Source organism: Siphateles boraxobius, unplaced genomic scaffold (genome assembly GCF_051911475.1).
Source record: "Siphateles boraxobius isolate OS27281-9 unplaced genomic scaffold, OSU_SipBor_1 11, whole genome shotgun sequence".
In the NCBI taxonomy this organism is placed as follows: domain Eukaryota; kingdom Metazoa; phylum Chordata; class Actinopteri; order Cypriniformes; family Leuciscidae; genus Siphateles; species Siphateles boraxobius.
The window spans coordinates 2809066-2827582 of record NW_027508711.1 but is presented as its reverse complement, the minus strand read 5'-3'; the positions used below and the strand labels follow the sequence as shown (position 1 = coordinate 2827582).

Sequence of the window (18517 nt, the reverse complement as noted above, 5' to 3'; positions counted from 1 at the left end):
CTCTTCTTGGCGTTTAGCCGTAACCCCAACTCTTTCATGTGGGCGAGGACGACATCTAGATGCCGAACCGCCAAATTATGCGACTGAGCTATAATCAACCAATTGTCGATGTAGTTCAAGTTGCGAATACCCTGCAGACGCAGTGGCCCCAGAGTTGCATCTACGCACTTCATGAAAGTGCGGGCTGATAGTGCTAGGCCGAACAGAAGAACTCAATTGCCCCCGAAAGCAAACCTCAAGAACTGCCTGTGACATGGAAGGATGGAAATATGGAAGTATGCGTCTTTGAGATATATCATGACAAACCAGTCCTTGGATCTAATCTGTGGCACGATTTGTCTCAACGTCAACATTTTGATTCGGGCGAGACCCGAACTGTATTTAATTGCCCCTTTCTATGGTCTGCAGGACCCAACAAGAAATATTTGGCAGTAGCTTCCACACTGCCAAAAATTCTACTAGAGGTACCAGCCTCTCGAGATTGGTTTCTGGATTTAGTTGTTGTTGAGCAATCCGCCCGTCGCCCTTTAACGGCGAACCGGCAGGAAATAACTGAACTGACTGCTCTAGGACCCTCCTCGGAGGGGGCGGGCATCCCAGGGCCACTACATTTCTGGGTGGCACCTGAGATATGTGCTCACTGGAGACCGCTGCGCCATGTAACACTCGAGGTGGCAGGGTTAGCATAACGGTCCCCCGAGTGCACCGAAGGTAGACGGGTACCGTAAAATGAGGTGTTAGCCCTCGTTGGCCTGCGTCCTCAGATGTCAGGACCTTTTCTTTGAAGCCTTCTTAGAGATAATGATGGTCCGATGATCCGTCTTACCCCTTGAAGGCTCCTGCTGAGCGCGCTTTCCGTGTCTCCAGTCTTGAAGCACGGGAAGCCATGCTCTGCTTTTGATTGGCACGGTGTGAGGAGGTGGTTTTTGAAGTTTGGGGCTACTCCCGCTCAGCAGCCCTAGAGACATGAATTCTGCGAGGGAGAAGTTTCTGAAACGCAGCCGTTTGTTTGGCTGACTCCTGGAACCTCTCGACGACTGAATTTACTGCGCCGCCGAAGAGGCCAGAAGGAGAGATGGGAGCATCTATTAAAAAGTGTTTGTCCTTCTCCTTGATGTTGCTTAAATTCAGCCATAAGTGTCTCTCAGTGGCCACCAGGGCTCAAACTGCGTTCAGGGCCAATACCCCGCCTTCATCCAAGTCTCCTAACACTTCAGCCTGGTAAGCCTGCAGCAGCGACATAGTGTGGAGGCATGCTGCAGCCTCGCTAAAGAACGCCAGGCGGGATCGGATTGTCCGCAATGGAAGCACATCACATCAGCCCTCGAGCACTGACCGTGCATGCTCCTCTCCCAAACAAACAACACATAAAGTGTTGTTTGTTTGGGGGTTTCCACCCTTTAAATAACGCGGGCAGGGGTGCACACACACACTCTAAACTGCTGCTTGTTCGCCATAGTCTAAATATATATATCACAGACAACACCAAATATCACAAAGACACATTTTGGTTTTGGCTCAATTATAAAAAAAATAATTAAGTTAGATTCATATTTTTTTTACACAAGCAACATTCACATCTCTGTAACAAATGAACACTTAAAAGTTTTTTCTAGGACCTACCATTTTCGTACTGTTGCACTGAAAGTGACAGAAGTGCAAATGTTACGACTTACCCCATATGCAGGTTTAATTGTAACAGACAGGTGGGTTAGTTGTAACACTTGTGTGTAACACACATAATTCAGTACTATTTTATCTGTATAGTTTGACATTGTTTGTGCATCTGTATAGATAGATATCCATAGATCAATCCCTCATCCAGTCATCCTTCTATTATGGATCAATATCATGGATGGAGATATTGGAAAGGGCTGCACATTTTATTAATAAATAAATAAATAAAATCATAAAATATTGTAATTGCTATTGAATTATGTTTGTGTGTGGCAGCTGCATGCAAAATTATGATTTCCATTACACGAGAGTAGATGATAAAACTTCATGCTGAGTTGTACTCGGCTTTCGCCAAGATAAGCACCAACTAAGACATAGCTTTACAGTAACCTATGCTTCTACATCCATTTACGCTTCTTTCCATATGGTGATGTAAATCTCCTTCTGTCTAGTGTTAACACGCGTCAGCACACACAACGGCTGCAACCACAGTGCGGTCCCCCCATGACAACCGTCTGGATTGAGCTGAGTAGGGGGACATCTCTAGGGTCTTCAAGTGGGCACCTTCCGTCCTCAGTGTTTCGTCGACTAGCCCACGACACCTCAAGAGGGCTCGACAGTGACACTGGCGTCCCAGACTCACCTCCCTCTGTCCCCCACTCAACTCAGCCCAGCTTACTGACCTCTACTTCCCTCTTGCTGCTGAGACCTAACCACAATCTCACATTCTCTCCGCAACCCAACCATACGCGCCAACCTATTTGACTAAGGCTGTCGAGCCCCACTGGTGCGTTAATATGCAGTTTCAGTGGCAACGGTTCCGTATGGCATACCACCTACCACAAAACACAATATCTGCCCAACCACCCGTCATTCACGCAATATACACAGGAACGTAATGACTGTAAATACTATACAACCTATACAAATAAACCAACAGTTGCTGCTGAGACCTAACCACAATCTCGCAATCTCTCCGCAACCCAACCATACGCGCCAACCCGTTTGACTAAGGCTGTCGAGCCCCACTGGTGCGTTAATATGCAGTTTCAGTGGCAACGGTTCCGTATGGCATACCACCTACCGCAAAACACAATATCTGCCCAACCACCCGTTATTCACGCAATATACACAGGAACGTAATGACTGTAAATACTATACAACCTATACTAATAAACCAACAGACTTCAAGTTTTCAAGAAACCGTAGCATGGCGCCCTGTACACAGCCAGCTAGAATCTTTCCGTCTCAACCACAGCCAGTTGCTGCTCCTTTCTGCTGCTTCAGATAAGTTCTTTACTGTGCGACGCAACTCTTTGCCTCTGAATCCGACATCTCTGAGGAACCGGGTTGTAAAGTGTGCCACAAAACCTCGACAACCCACTTCCACTGGATAAACCTGGACTCTCCATCCTCGCTGTTCTGCTTCAGTGGCCAGATGAGCATACCGCAGTTTCTTCCTCTCATATGCCTCATCCACCGCATCCGCCCATTGCACTGTTATTTCTATCAGTTGAACAATGCGTGCTGATCCAGACCAGAAAACAATAACTGGTCATAGGTTAGTGGTGGCAATCTCAGGTGGAAAAATAAGCCGTTGATCAAGATCAGCCAGCATCTTCCAGTCCCTAGCAGCTTCCAGTTGTCCTGGGCGAGAATTGGTGTTAGCACCTTTTTTTGGTGGTTGCCCGCCTGGGCGGAGGAATATTGTCTTCTGCGTGTAATGTTTTGCTAGAACAGGCGGCAACTTATTGGTCATACTACGCTTGCCTTCCAATGCTAAAGCCAAACATCGCAATACTTGGTCATGGCGCCAAGCTTACATCCTGTCAAAATGTGCCTTAATATGCCAGGTAATGAACACAAAGGACAAGAGGGATCCTCTCCTACCCAGAGGTTTAGGTTCTGCGGTGATGGGAGAACATCATATGTTGACCTAATAAGGAAACTGATCCTACTCTCTTCCATTGACCATAGGTCTTGCCAGCCCATTTTGCATTGTTCCACACTCTCCCATCTCATCCACTCTCCCTGCTTGGCCTGGGAAATGGCCTTTATACATCTCATCCTCTCCTCCTGCTTTCGCACCTCGTTGACTACCACCTTCCTCCTTTGAGCTGGGCCTGCCTTGTGCCATTTATGAGGAGCTAACCTGAGCCCAAAACCCCCTCTTCCATGCTGTACCTGTTCCACGATATCCCCAATTTGAAGGTCAGCCTTTGCCTCTACTACAGATTTCTTTGCTGACCACTTTCTACCAGTTTTTTACCAAAGGGGCTGCCTCCCTTACACATTTGTCGCGTGACTCTGCTAAAGTCATTTCCAGTCTGACCTTGGCACACTTAAACTCCTCAGTTAAAGCAGAGACTGGCACCTGCAATACTCCTTTAATATAAAGTCCCACTCTGCTGAGGCAGTGTGGAACTCCCAACCATTTCCTGATGTATGAACTTATTAACGCTTCCAGCTAATCCACTGTTGTCAAAGAAACCTCGTACACAGTCAGTGGCCACAGCAACCTTGGCAGTAGACCAAACTGAAAGCACCAGAGTTTCAGTTTGCCTGGTAGAGCACAGCTGTTTATGCTCTTCAACCCTTCCACTGCTTGTCGTCTAACTTCTCCCACTCGAACTGTGTCCTTTAGATCCCCATCGCACCATCTCCCTAGACTCTTCACTGGCTTCTGAGAAACTGTTGGTATTGCTTCACCATTAATGAAGAATGTTTTATCTACTACCTTGCCTTTAATTATTGAGATGCTCCAAAAAAAAAAAAAAAAAAAAGTTAACAAGTTAGCAGGTAACTGGGTCCAGCTGACGGTCACTACACCATGAAGTGAAAACTTTCCACTTCAATGCATAAAGTTTCCTCGTGGAGGGAGCTCTGGATTTCTGTCCGAGGTCACATTCTTCGGTACCCAGCGACACAGCTGTGTGAAAGGCTCATTAATATGCAGCTCGCACATTATCCAGCCTTTGTCTTCTCAGGTGTGAACACGCCTCCACGCATATTGCCTTTCTAAACAAAAGTCCATCATGTGTAAATGATTAGGCAGGATGATTTTCAGATCATTTTAAAGCAAAAATTCTAGGCAACAACACCCATTAGTCAAAAGTCTTGTGGACACATATTTAGTATGTGTTTTGTGGCCTTATTTCAGACACTTTAAGTTTTAATTTTTTCAATAACCATGCATAAACAATATTCTCTCAAAAATACAAACATGTACATACATCTTGCTTACATATTATGGTAGCCCTGTTTGTGCTAAATAGTGTAATTATACCTTTGCAATTAATATGTATATAAGCAACTGAAAAAAGCACAAATGTCAGGGCATGTCAAAACATCTCAAGGACCCCAAAAACACCCTAGACCTCAGAGGGTTAACCAGTGATAGAAGGAAAATGAAACGTTTTTTATTGTTAAGTACTCACGGAAGAGATGCGTTTTCAGTTGTCTTTTAATGTTGTCTGGGATTCTGCATTACGGACGAGGGTGGGAAGATCATACCACCAGCATGGAACCGTGAATGAGAATGTTCTGGAGAGTGATTTAGTGCCTTGCTGTGATGGTACCACGAGCCGTCGCTCATTGACTGATCGTAGACTTCTGGTAGGGGTGTAGACTTGTAGGATTGAGTGAAAGTAGGATGGAGCTGAGTCTGTGGTAGATCTGTAAGCAAGCGTCAAAGCCTTGAATTTGATGCGAGCAGCGAGTGGTAGCCAGTGCAGTGAGATGAGGAGAGGAGTGACGTGCCTTTTGGGCTCTTTGAAGACAAGACGGGCTGCAGCATTCTGGATAATTTGTAGAGGTTTATTTACACATGATGGAAGTCCAGCCAGAAGAGCATTGCAGTAATCAAGCCTAGAAATAACCAGGCCTGGACGAGAAGTTGTGATACATGCTCCGTTAGGAAAGGTCTGATCTTCCTGATGTTATACATTGCAAACCTGCATGATCGAGCTGTCTTCGTAATGTGGTCTATGAAGGACAGCCGGTCATCAGATATTACTCCCAGATTTCTGACTGACCATGATGGGTTGATTGAGGATGACTCTAGCTGGATAGTGAAGTCGTGCTGTAGAGACAGACTGGCAGGGAGGACGAGAAGCTCAGTCTTTGCCAGGTTGAGCTGCAGGTGATGTTCTTTCATCCATGCCGAGATGTCCGCCGGACAGCTTGAGATACGTGCAGCTACTGTGGGATCATCTGGTTGAAATGAGAGGTAGAGCTGGGTGTCATCAGCATAGCAATGGTAATAGAAACCATGTGCCTGTATGATGGGTTCCAGTGATGTGGTGTAAATGGAGAAGAGGAGCGGTCCAAGAACTGAACCCGGAGGAACCCCCTGTGGTCAGTTGATGTGCTTTGGATACCTCGCCACTCCATGCAACCCTGAAGGACCTACCTGTGAGATAGGACTCAAACCAGTGGAGGGAAGTTCCTTTGATGCCCAGTGATGAGAGGGTGGACAGAAGGATCTGATAATTCACAATGTCAAAGGCAGCAGAAAGATCAAGGAGAATGAGAATTTAAGATTTGGAAGCAGTTTTTGATAACCATAGGGCTTCTGTGACCGACAGTAGTGCAGTCTTGGTTGAATGTCCTTTCTTGAAGTCAGATTGGTTAACATCTAGCTGGTTGATCAGAGACAGGAAAGATGACACTTGGTTGAAAGCAACTCGCTCAAGTGTTTTCACAATGAATGGTAGGAGAGAGACAGGTCTGTAATTCTCTAAAAGTGATGTGTTTAATGTTGTTTTTTTAGCAGTGGAGTTACCCGAGCTTGCTTGAATGCTGTAGGGAAAATGCCAGTATGGAGGGATGAGTTGATGATGTGTGTGAGTGCTGGTAACAGTGTGGGAGAGATGGCTTGTAGAAGGTGCGAGGGGATGTGGTCTAGAGGGTAGGTGGTAGGATGACTGGAGAGAAGAAATTTAGATACTTCTTCCACGGTTAGTGAAGAGAAGGTAAAGAGAAGGTTTTTGGTAGTGGGAGGGGATGGTCTGGGTTCCTGTGTATGTGGAGCTGAGAACTGACTGCTGATAGTAGTTGTTTTGTTGGTGAGGAAGTTTGCAAAATCGTCAGCAGTTTAAGAGGAGGTGGGTGATGGCGGAGGTGGACAGAGGAAAGAGTTGAATGTCTTGAAAAGTGTTCGTGTGTTAGAGGCGCTGTTGAACTTGTTGTGGAAATATGAAGATTTCGCAGCATGAACATCAACAGAAAAGGAAGAGAGCAGAGATTGATACATACTCAGGTCAGAAGTGTCTTTTGATTTGCGCCATTTCTTCTCCGTTGCCCTGAGTTTGGTCCGGTGTTCATGAAGAACCTCGGATAACCAGGGGTTAGAGGGAGTAGCGCGTGCTGGCCTGGAGGAGAGAGGGCAGATATTGTCTGAAGAAGAAGTTAAAGTGGAGCATAAAGTATCCGTTGTGGTATGTACATCCAGAGATGAGAATTGTGAGGGTGAGGGAAGAGAATATTACACAGCAGAGGAAAGATGGGAAGGAGAAAGTGAATGCAGGTTTCGTCTGAAGGTAACTAGTTGGGCGGTTGGTGGTGCATGGGTAGAGAGTTGTAGATTGAAAGTAATGAGGAAATGATCTGAAACGTGGAGAGGTTTCACCCAAATGTTGTCTGTGATGCAGTTGCGTGTATAAACCAGGTCCAGTTGATTGCCTGATTTGTGAAAACAAGTTATTCTCTGAACTCATCACCATTCATTTCACAGGTTATGCAGAACACAACATGCTATCACCAGGGATTTGACCTTGTGTGTATTGCAGTCATTTATTTTTAGCAAATACCTCCATCTGCCCTTTAGTCTGCCAAAAGCTTTCTCAACCACCACTCTGGCTCTGCTTGTTTTTTGGTTGTACACAAGTTGTTGGGGTGTCAGTCGTCCGTTGTCGGTGAAAGGTTTCATCAGCCACCTCTTCAAAGGATAGGCTGCATCACCAAGGACATAGTACCCCACATCATGTCCACAAATGTTCTTTGTATCATTAGGTAGTAACAAACCCCTATCCACTATGTCCCACAATCCTGACAAATGCAGCACTCTGGCATCATGCAGGCTCCCTGGCACTCCTAAAAAATCATTCCAAAAGAGAGCCCACCCATCCACAACAGCCTGTAGGAGGATCAAATGTCAGCCCTTTCGGTTGAAGTACTCTGTGTAGTACTCCTCTGGTCCAAGAATGGGGATGTGTAATCCATCAAAGGCATCTACACACTGTGGCAAACCCCATGGGCGCTCAAAATGCGCCACCATTTCTTTTAACTTCTCACAGTTTTGTAACTTCTTGCATGAGTAGAGGTCAGTAAGCTGGGCTGAGTTGAGTGGGGGACGGAGGGGGGTGACTCTGGGACGCCAGAGTCACTGTCGAGCCCTCTTGAGGTGTCGTGGGCTAGTCGACGAAACACTGAGGACTGAAGGTGCCCACTTGAAGACCCTAGAGATGTTCCCTACTCCGCTCAATCCAGAGGGTTGTTATGGGGGACCGCACTGTGGTTGCAGCCGTTGTGTGTGCTGACGCGCAATACACTGTATTAACACCAGACAGAAGATTCACGTCACCAGATGGAAAGAAGCGTAAATGTATGGAGAAGCATAGGTTACTGTAAAGCTACGTCTTAGTTGGTGATTATCTTGGCGAAAGCCGAGTACAAATCAGCATGAAGTTTTAACATCTACTCTCGTGTAATGGAAATCATTAACAGATGAGCAGAAATCATGAACACAGTGACACACAGTAGCAACTCCGACTCCAAATAAATGAGAGATGCTTCTATACTCTGATTTGGTCGCATGTTTCCTCAGTGCAATGGCGATTCTTTTTTGAATGGGTACATATGTCCTCGCCGTGGCCGCCCAAAGGCCCACGCCACCTGAAAGGTCCTCTCCGCCATGGCCACCTGAAAGGTCCTCTCACCTATTTTTAGTATTTACCTGAATACTGAAGGCTGAATTTCTTGGGGAACTTTTTTGACACAACGCTAAATGCACTTGTTTTCAAGGCCAGTACAATAAATAACATTTCTACCAGAAAGACTCGGGAGATATAATGATGAAACAAAGTATTAATTTATTGACAGCCCAGCAAGCAATTATTTATAAAGTTCTTTGGCGTAGGCCCCGTCCGCAGTTTATAATCCGAGGGTAACAGATCTGCATTTCCTGCCTGAAGACGAAGGCAGGGGCGCAGCCGACACATTCATTTAAATAGTACACATACAAGTATAGTACACTGATATTACTTGCTATATACTTGGAAAATATAATTTAACTTTCACCTTAAACACGATGGGTTGTTTCAATGATTTCATATAATTTTTATATAATTAAATATCTTTCACAACTATCAAACTTGAAAATCGTGACAATAATAAAAAAAACATAAAATAAGCACAGAAAAAAACATAAAATAAGCACAGACAAAAAACATATATGTTACATAACTTTTGAGTAACAAAGGCACAATATTTTTTCAGCATGGTACAGATAAAGAACAGGCTGAACAAAACCAGCCAGCAAAAAACAAACTACACAAATGCACCAAAGTGCACGAATATTCTGTTTTGTCACAATGATAAAGAGTCCGGTGATAGTATATGGGACATATATGATGACCATATTGACAGTATTTATTAGAATGACATTAAAAGCTCTTCTCTTAATGTGGTTTTCCTTTCTCTCTCTCCCTCTATCTCCATGTCCTGACTGCTTCAGAGCTCTGAGAACAGCCACAAGACAAAACAACTGGATGGAGAGAAAGAGGAGGAACTGTGTTGAGAAGAACCATGTTTGTTCTATAGTATTCGGTGAGAAGAACATAGAGAAAATACAGGAGCCAAGAGTGATGTTCCAGACCGCAGTGGAGCAGATCACTTTATATCTGAGAGGTTTGAACTTCAGAAAGGTTACAGGATGAACCACTGCCAGGTAACGCTCAACACACATCAGACACTGAAACAGAGGACGACCGGTGATGCCTAGTCCCATTAAAAAACACATTAATGTTGTGAGACTTGAAAACCAAAAACACAGTAGAAAAATCAAACTAGTCACACAGATACCAATCTCACAAACAGACAGATTGAGTTTAAAGAACATTGATGGAACTCCACTTCCTGTGGTGATCATGAGCCATATAACATAGGACTGAGTAGGAAGGCCAAACAGGAAACTTAAACTGCATGCATACATTTCAAAAATGTCCAATGGTCCAAAGGAATAGGTTGTGGATGATTCAGTGGTAAAGTTCACTGTAGAGTTGTTCATTTCCCCCTTGAGTTTTCAAAATCTCATTCATAAAATTAATAAATTGTTGCAACTGTGATCTATTGGATAGAGAAGAGCAAATGTATTAAGAAAAAAGCCAAAACAAATTGAATCAATATTTAAATCTTCAATTTCCCAGTCTCCAACACACTAATATTTGCTATATTAAATTACTTTCATGTCCAGGGAATTTGAAGTGACATAATTAGTAAACCAATACATCACAAGCCATAATTCTACACAATAGTTTAAACTAATTCTTTAAATTACCCAAAACATTACTTCAAAATTGTATGATTCTATTAATAACAATTAATAATAAAACAAATATATTGCATTTCTTAGCCTAAAGTTGTAAACAAAACATTTTCTATAATATTTTATAGTTTCACCTTATTAAAAAAGTGAAACACAGTTCAGCACCATTTTACTCATTCAGCTAATTTATCTACATGTAAATCACTCATAACATTTAAACTACATCTGATAATCACATTTATGCTTTTACATGTTATTGAAAATAAAAACAAACAAATCAATCAAAAAGGAGAGTTTGTCACCTGAAGAGTGAATGTGCAGTCTTTATGGGTGTAAATGACACGCTGTGCTGTTTGGTCTCACTTTACAGCTGTCACAAGAATATATGTGCATATGTAACATGTCACATAAAACAAAACATATGCAAACATATGCAACACATGCACACAATTCAAAATGATTGAATGTCTTTTATTCAAATGGTTTAAAACATTTAAATAGAAGGAGAAATTGTGTGCATTTGATTTCTGCGGACAGTTTAAGTATAGAAATGTACACTACATTTACAGCACATAACATTCAAAGACCTCCAGGTCGCTCTCGTTTCAGCAAAGGTTTGTGTTCAAGTTTACATTCAGTAAGAAACACGGGTGATACTCAATGTCTCATGAAGAAACAAATTAAATGTGGCACTTAATGTTTAGGAAGACTTCAACATAATATGAGTTAGTAGGTAGTTGACATGTAGTAGCAAATTAATGAGTTAGTTAACATGCATTTGCAAAGCTAGTTAGTAGTATCATTGTCTTAAGTGGACTATTGAAATAAAAAGTAACCAAGTATTGTATTTAAAAAAAAAGCTATAATATAAAACCACATCTGATAAACACACACTGAAAAAAACATCTCTGGTTACGTATGTAAACCTAGTTCCCTGAAGGGAACGAGCCGCTGCGTGACAACGCTTTGGGAACGCCCCTGGACCCATGAGTGCGTCATGAAGCACGTATGAAATCAGTCCAATGGCGAGACGGAACGTCATAGGCGGGTGACGTCATCGACCAGGAAACTATATAAGCACCCCAAAACACAAGCGCGTCAGCTTCTGATAAGACTGAAGCAAGTGCTCACGGGCATGCTGGGAGTATGGCATAGACACGCAGCGTCTCGTTCCCTTCAGGGAACTAGGGTTACATACGTAACCAGAGACGTTCCCTATCAGGGAACTCGAGCTGCGTGACAACGCTTTGGGAACGCTAATACCAACGTCGCCATACGAGCAAGTTTCCGTTGTGTGAAGTCAGAGCGCACATTCAGACGAAAGCACCTGCTCCCCTGGAGTGGAGCTGAAGTCGAGATGATAAAACTTCACGAATGTGTGCGGTGACGACCAGCCTGCCGCATCACAAACATCCTGGATTGATACTCCTGACAGGATAGCCTTAGAGGCAGCCATACTCCTGGTTGAATGAGCCCGGACAGCCAAAGGAGAAGGCTGACCGGCAGACTCGTAGGCAAGTGAGATGGCTTCGACCACCCACTTGCTCAACCTCTGCTTAGATACTGGACAGCCCTTCTTAGGGGGTCCAAAGCAAACGAATAGCTGTTCACTCTTTCTCCACAGGGCAGCTCTGTGGACGTACGCATCTAGGGCCCTAACAGGGCAAAGCAGATTTCGTTTCTCATGGTCCGACGTCAGAAATGGAGGAGGACAGAAAGCCTGCAGTACAATAGGCCTGACCACATTGGTTGGTACCTTGGGAACGTATCCCGGCCTAGGGAGGAGGAAAGCCTTCACCATGCCTGGTGCAAATTCCAAGCACGAGGGAGAGACCGACAGAGCTTGAATATCTCCTATTCTTTTTAATGAAGATATAGCCAGAAGAAAGATAGTTTTAAGAGTGAGGAATTTCTCCGAAACTTCTTCAATGGGCTCGAACGGTGCTAGAGAGAGACCTTCTAGAACAACCGCCAGGTCCCAGGTCGGCACCCTCGTGCGAACTGCTGGCCTCAGCCTCAAAATGCCACGAAGGAAACGGGTTACAAGTGGGTGTCTCCCGAGAGAAGCTCCACTCAAAGGGACGTGGTAAGCAGATAAGGCCGCCACATACACCTTCAGTGTGGAGTGGGATAACCCTGTGGAGAAACGCTCCTGAAGGAATTCCAGCACTGCACCCACCGGGCAGTTAACTGGGTCCAGCTGGTGTTCTCCAGACCAAGAGGTGAACATTATCCACCTCAAGGCATATCATTTCCTAGTGGTCGGAGCTCTGGAGTGGAGGACGGTCTCCACAACCTCAGTCGAGAGACCAGATTCTATGAGCTGGGCCCCCTCAGAGGCCAAGCCCACAACCTCCATAGATCTGGGCGGGGGCGAAGTATCGACCTGCTCGCCTGAGAGAGAAGGTCCCTCCCCATCGGAATCTCCAGAGGAGAGCCGTCGAGGAGAGAAATTAGGTCCGCAAACCAAACTCGGGCCGGCCAGTACGGGGCTACCAACAGTAGACTGACCCCGTCCCGGCGACCCCTCTCCAGAACTTCTGGGAGCAGAGCAATCGGGGGAAATGCGTACAGGTGTGACCTCGGCCACTCCTGTACCATCGCGTCCAACCCCAGAGGGGCTGGAGGACTTAGGGAAAACCACAGTTGGCAGTGTGATGTTTCCCTGGATGCAAATAGGTCTACCTCAGCACGACCGAAATGTTTCCATAGGAGCTCCACCACCTCGACAGGATGTCTGCCCCCTGATTCAAATATCCTTTTCTGTTGCGCCCGGTGTGAGGAGCTACTCGACGGCCGGGGCTGCTCCCGCCCAGCAGCCCCGGAGACATGAACACGGAGGGTGAGAAATTTCTGGAGCGCCGCCGCCTGCTTTTCACTTCCTTAAACCTCTCGATGACCGAATTCACTGAGTCACCGAAGAGGCCAGCATTTGAAAGCGAGGCGTCCAGGAAAATTCTTTTTTTTCTCGAATTACGTCAGCACTAATTTCATCCCCCTCACTCATATCTTTTAATAGGTCTGCTTGATATGCTTGTAATATCGACATAGTATGCAAGCACGATGCCGCTTGACCTGCCGCCGAGTAAGCTTTGCCCACCAAAGCCGAGGTATTTCTTAATGGGTTTGTGGGCAATGCCGGTGTCTTAAATGACGATGCCGTATCTGGAGATAGATGGCTCGCTAGCATTTCTTCATCCTTAGGCATCGCCCCATAACCATAATTCTTAGCCCCAGAAATATTTGAATAAACAGATGTTTGCTGGCTAAATATTCTGGATGACACTGGTCTTTTCCATGACCTCGACACCTCGCTGTGGAGGTTAGGAAAGAATGGAAGACACCGGCGTGGAGGTGCAGCACGAGACGGCAGAAATCTTTCATCTAGTTTACTTTTTGAACGAGATTCCTGTCTATCAGCTGGCCACTTGATGCTTAATTTTTCTACAGCACGAGTGAGCACCTCCATAAGCTCCTCACTAGCAGGAGACTGAAGTGACGAGTCCCCAGTCTCTGCTGTATCAATACTTTCAACATCCAGATCCTCAGAACTGGATAATTTAAGTGATGGTGCCTCAGGCCGGGGGGAAGAAACCGCAGCGCGTGCTTCCACACCCGGATCTGAGGCACTGGATCTACCAGGTAAAGGCTGAGATAAGGCAGAGCCTGTCTCAATCCCCGCTGATGGATCCATTTGCGATCCCCACGATTGAAGCCTCCGCTGTGCCTCGGCAGCAGCGGGACCCGAACCGCGGGGAGGTGCGCGCACCGAACCACTCTCCTCGAAGAGGGCTCGTCGGGAGCGGAGCGTTTTCATTGACATACGCTCGCAATGCTCGCAACCAGCTCCCTCGAGAGCTGACTTGGCATGCTGCACTCCCATACAAACAACACACAGATTGTGAGTGTCCCCACCCGTGATACAACGTGGGCAGGGATGAACACACTTTCTGAACTGCTGTTCGCTCGCCATATTATATATATATCGTCTCTTTATAGTTTTTTTATATGTGAAAAACTCCTGCCTAGCAATTTCTAAGGACAAACAAAAACACTTTGAGACACAGACTGATATATTTACACACAGAGCGCTTGCTGAAGACTCAGAAGCTGACGAGCTTGTGTTTTGGGGTGCTTATATAGTTTCCTGGTCGATGACGTCACCCGCCTATGACGTTCCGTCTCGCCATTGGACTGATTTCATACGTGCTTCATGACGCACTCACGCAGGGGCGTTCCCAAAGCGTTGTCACGCAGCTCGAGTTCCCTTCAGGGAACTCTGAAACTGCTAGTAAATTTCACAAAGCAAATCAAAGAAATGTCAAGTAGCACATTGAATTACATTAAACTTTTAATGTATTTTGGCTGTTCATTTACAGGACAACAGTGTCTTGGGGGGCCTCTAAATGCAAGCTTTTGAAAATGGGTTTCAAAGGGCAAGTTTTTGAAAACTATACCGTTATCGTCGCTTTGTAAACTACAAAAACACAAATTTGTGAAGTTTCAAAGGGCAAGTTTTTGAAAACTATACCGTTATCGTCGCTTTGTAAACTACAAAAACACAAATTTGTGAAAATGGTGACGTCATGCATATTACGCTGAGTCATTAGCCTCTTTCACACATACAGTCTTTACTGGTAAAATACCGATAAGAGATCATGTGTGAACAGGACCTTTTCAAAAAATACTAGTAAATTGGTTTAGTCAATTTACCAGTAAGGGAATTTACTGAATTATAGTAAGCTTTTTAATAGTTTTTTTTTTTTTTTTTATGTAAATATGCGCAAGATCTTTGACCGTTGCTCTACGTCTTTTTCAACGTGACGCACTCGAGGCCCAGCCTTCTTTTCTATTCATCAGTATTGCGGCTCTGCAGTATGATGTTTTTAAGAGCAAAATCGTTTTCTGTTTGATAAGCCCTTAGGCCTTTCACTCAGACGTCAAAAACAATTAAAACTAAAATTCTTCAAAAGAATGTGTTTAAAAATCCACACAAAAAACTCAAACTTGCCCTAAATTAATGTATTGGGTTGTTTCAAATGTTAAGCATTACAACAAAACACATAATAAATATAACTACTACACAATATTTCATATGCACTATGGAAGGATTTCAAGTAAGGGAAAATGTACATTGAGTCGGTCCAAAAAAAAAAAAGAAAACAGACAGAGTGATCCAAGTCCAACACTCAATCTGGAAAATGGTGAAACTGGGTGATGCAGTAAGTATTTATTCAAAACAAGCAAACCACAAACAAGTGTTACAACCATATCTGATTAACACTCAAATAAAATGTGAAATGTGTATGCAAATAACAATTTAAATCACTAGTCGGTTTGACCTCTGAATAAATGAGTGATCATTTTAACACTAACATGTTTTGGGATCATGAATTCTTATTTAGAGGAAAAAGTCAATTTAGGGAAAAAAAAACGAATTACTGACATTAGCAGGTATTATGAGGAACAGGTGCTTTTTCCAGTTCACTTTTTTTTTTACTTTTTTTTCCAGCAACAGATAATTCTATATCTGAGAAGTTTGAACTTCATAAAGGTTACAGGATGAAACACTGCCAGGTAACACTAAACAAAGATCAGACACTGAAACAGAGGACGACCGATGATGCCTAGTCCTTGCAAAGACTGTGTCGATGTCTTGAAATTTGAAAACCAAAATGACAGCATATCAATTAAACATTTCAGACAGTTGCCAATCTCACAAACAGAAACATTTAGGTTGAAGAAGTCTGTTGCAATTCCAGTTTCTGTGACAATAAGCCATATAACATAAAAATGTATAGGAAGGCCAAAAAGGAAATTGATGCTGCACACACACAGTGCCAGACTGCTCATCAGTCCAATGGAATGAGATGTTGAGTCTGTAGTGAAGTTCAGTGTAGAGTTCATTTCTTCCTTATTTTTTTCCCAACAGATTCCAATCTTTAGTTGTGCAGTTCTAAAATTAAAATCCAAATAGCCAAAGCCAACCAATATTAAATAACTTTCATGTGTAGGTATGATCATTCAGGCAACTAAATAAATCCAGTTAAAAGTCAGTTATTCAGCACAACACCTAAATTACCCAGTTATATTCCAATTTTAAATCATTTCAAAATATAGCTGCATTCATCGTCATCAAACAACTTATCTTTATAATGATGAGATTGATATTTTCTGCATATTATTGAATACAAAATTAAATTAAAGAAGAGTTTTCATAGTCTTACTTTAAACCACACAAATAAATGGCTGCACATTAATAATTCACTTCACATGTGGATTCACTTCACATAAATGGATATGCAAATTAATATAAGAAAGTATGAGGTTCAAAATTACACGTGGTATTCTATTCAAATAGCTTAAACATTTGAATATAAAAAAAGCTCATTAGAAAAAAAAAATCACTAGAAACTGTAAGATACTGATTGCAAAAAATATCAAAATATGATTAAAAATTAATAAATAAGATTGTGTATTGGTAGTATAAACACAAATACATTCCGGACAACAGGAGACCATGTACTTCGCTCACACATTATCAATATAACAAAACAAGGTATATACAAATAAACATTAGTTTATTAATTAAACATTAATAACATTGCCAGGAGCCATATCATCCTGTAGCCCAAGACTGGTTGCCCACTGAAGCTAAGCAGGGTTGAGCCTGGTTAGTACCTGGATGGGAGACCTCCTTGGAAAACCAGGTTGCTGCTTGAAGTGTTAGTGAGGCCAGCAGGGGGCGCTCATCCTGTGGTCTGTGTGGGTCTTTCTAAGGCCCCAATGTAGTGACCGGGACACTAAACTGTCAAAGAGCACCGTCCTTCGGATGAGACATTAAGCCGAGGTCCTGACTCTCTGTGGTCATTAAAAATCCCAAGATGTCTTTCGAAACGAGTAGGGGTGCAACCCCAGCATCCTGGCCAAATTTGCCCATTGGCCTCGCTCCATCATGGCCTCCTAATTATCTTCATACACTGATTGGCTTCATCACAGTCTCCACTCCACCAGTAAGCTGGTGTGTGGTGGGCATTCTGGTGCAGCATTGCTGTCGTCGCATCATCAAGGTTAGGGATGGCCCGATACCGATACTGGCATCGGGGATCGGGTCGATACTGTCCTCATATACTCGTACTCGTACTCATAAAAATTCGCCGATACCACGCCCCGATACCACGTACATTTTGCGAAACGAAAGTAGCCGCCGCGAGTGCTTTGTCGAGGTGAACTGAGGCATAGGGACGTGCACTCCCAACGCAAAAGAGTGCGGCGCGGCACTAGATCTGATGGCCGAGCGCGAGCGCGGGCGGTACTAATGCACTCACTCTGTGTGTGCGGGTTCCGGGAGAATAAAACGATTCGCGGGACTCCCGCAAACTAGAAATATCTATGAATACAACATATTAAAACTAATAGATTTTCATTCATCTGTTGCAGAAAAGCAAGAAGAACAACTAAAACAAAATAGAAACGATTTACAGGCCAGAGTTTCTATTCATAACATGTTTGCAGCGTTGAGCGATGTAGCCAATCACAGACATGTGTGTTGATTTCTTGAACGCAATGGCTAATCAGAAGCATTTAAGATAGACTCCCCTCACTGCTCAAAACTTTTTTGTTCAGTGCTGAATTCTGTATGCTGGCAAATCCTCTAATTATAACAAACAAAGTGTGGATATTATGAAAGATTCATTGTGCAGTCAGCTTCATTGATAATAACAGATGTGTGAGATCGCGATGAACTGTCAGCTTTTTAGGAATTAGACTATTAAGGGAGCGCACTTTGGGCGCATTCAGTCATGTCAGACCATGCACGCAGTAACTGCTTGCTTTTATGTTAAATTAACAGTGGTTTGTGTGTTAATACATTTATTATTTTACTCATTATTATTTATTTTTAGACTTGTTAAAACAAGCAGAGAAGAAAATAAAAACAGTCTTCTAACCTGTGTTCTAAAATAGTCTTCTGTCTTCTTTTCTGGGAGCCTATAGTTACTTTTGCGGTAGAAATATCGGTATCGGTACTCGATATCGGCAAGTACACAAATGTAAATACTCGTACTCTTATCGGTTTGAAAAAAAATGGTATCGGGCCATCCCTAATCAAGGTGGATGCTGGACTTTGATGGTGGTTGAGGAGATTCCCCTTTCCATGTAAAGCGCTTTGAGTGCAGAGAATTATTATTATTATTATTAGGTCTGCTTTGTGTATATAAATGAGAACAAGAGCAGCTACATAATCACAGGACAGTGAACAATTCAGATTTACTGAAAAGTATATTAATCTAAAGC

At 43.5% G+C, this 18517-nt stretch overlaps 1 protein-coding gene across 1 annotated transcript; it reads right to left on the bottom strand.

Annotated features, from left to right (window-relative positions):
- Positions 1 to 9133: 9133 nt before the first annotated feature.
- LOC143704642 (chemokine XC receptor 1-like) lies at positions 9134 to 16129 on the bottom strand. The gene is made up of 2 exons (XM_077197447.1): positions 15921 to 16129; positions 9134 to 9746 (listed from the first exon to the last, which is right to left on the bottom strand). The coding sequence occupies exons 1-2, from the start codon at positions 16127 to 16129 to the stop codon at positions 9134 to 9136; spliced, it is 822 nt and encodes a 273-aa protein (XP_077053562.1).
- Positions 16130 to 18517: the final 2388 nt, after the last annotated feature.

Coding starts and splice junctions, on each gene's coding strand:
- LOC143704642 (XM_077197447.1), bottom strand. CDS start 16,129: ATGAACTCTACACTGAACTTCACTACAGACTCAACATCTCATTCCATT. Junction 9,747..15,920: donor GAGATTGGCAACTGTCTGAA/ATGTTTAATTGA, acceptor TATCTGTGTGAC/TAGTTTGATTTTTCTACTGT.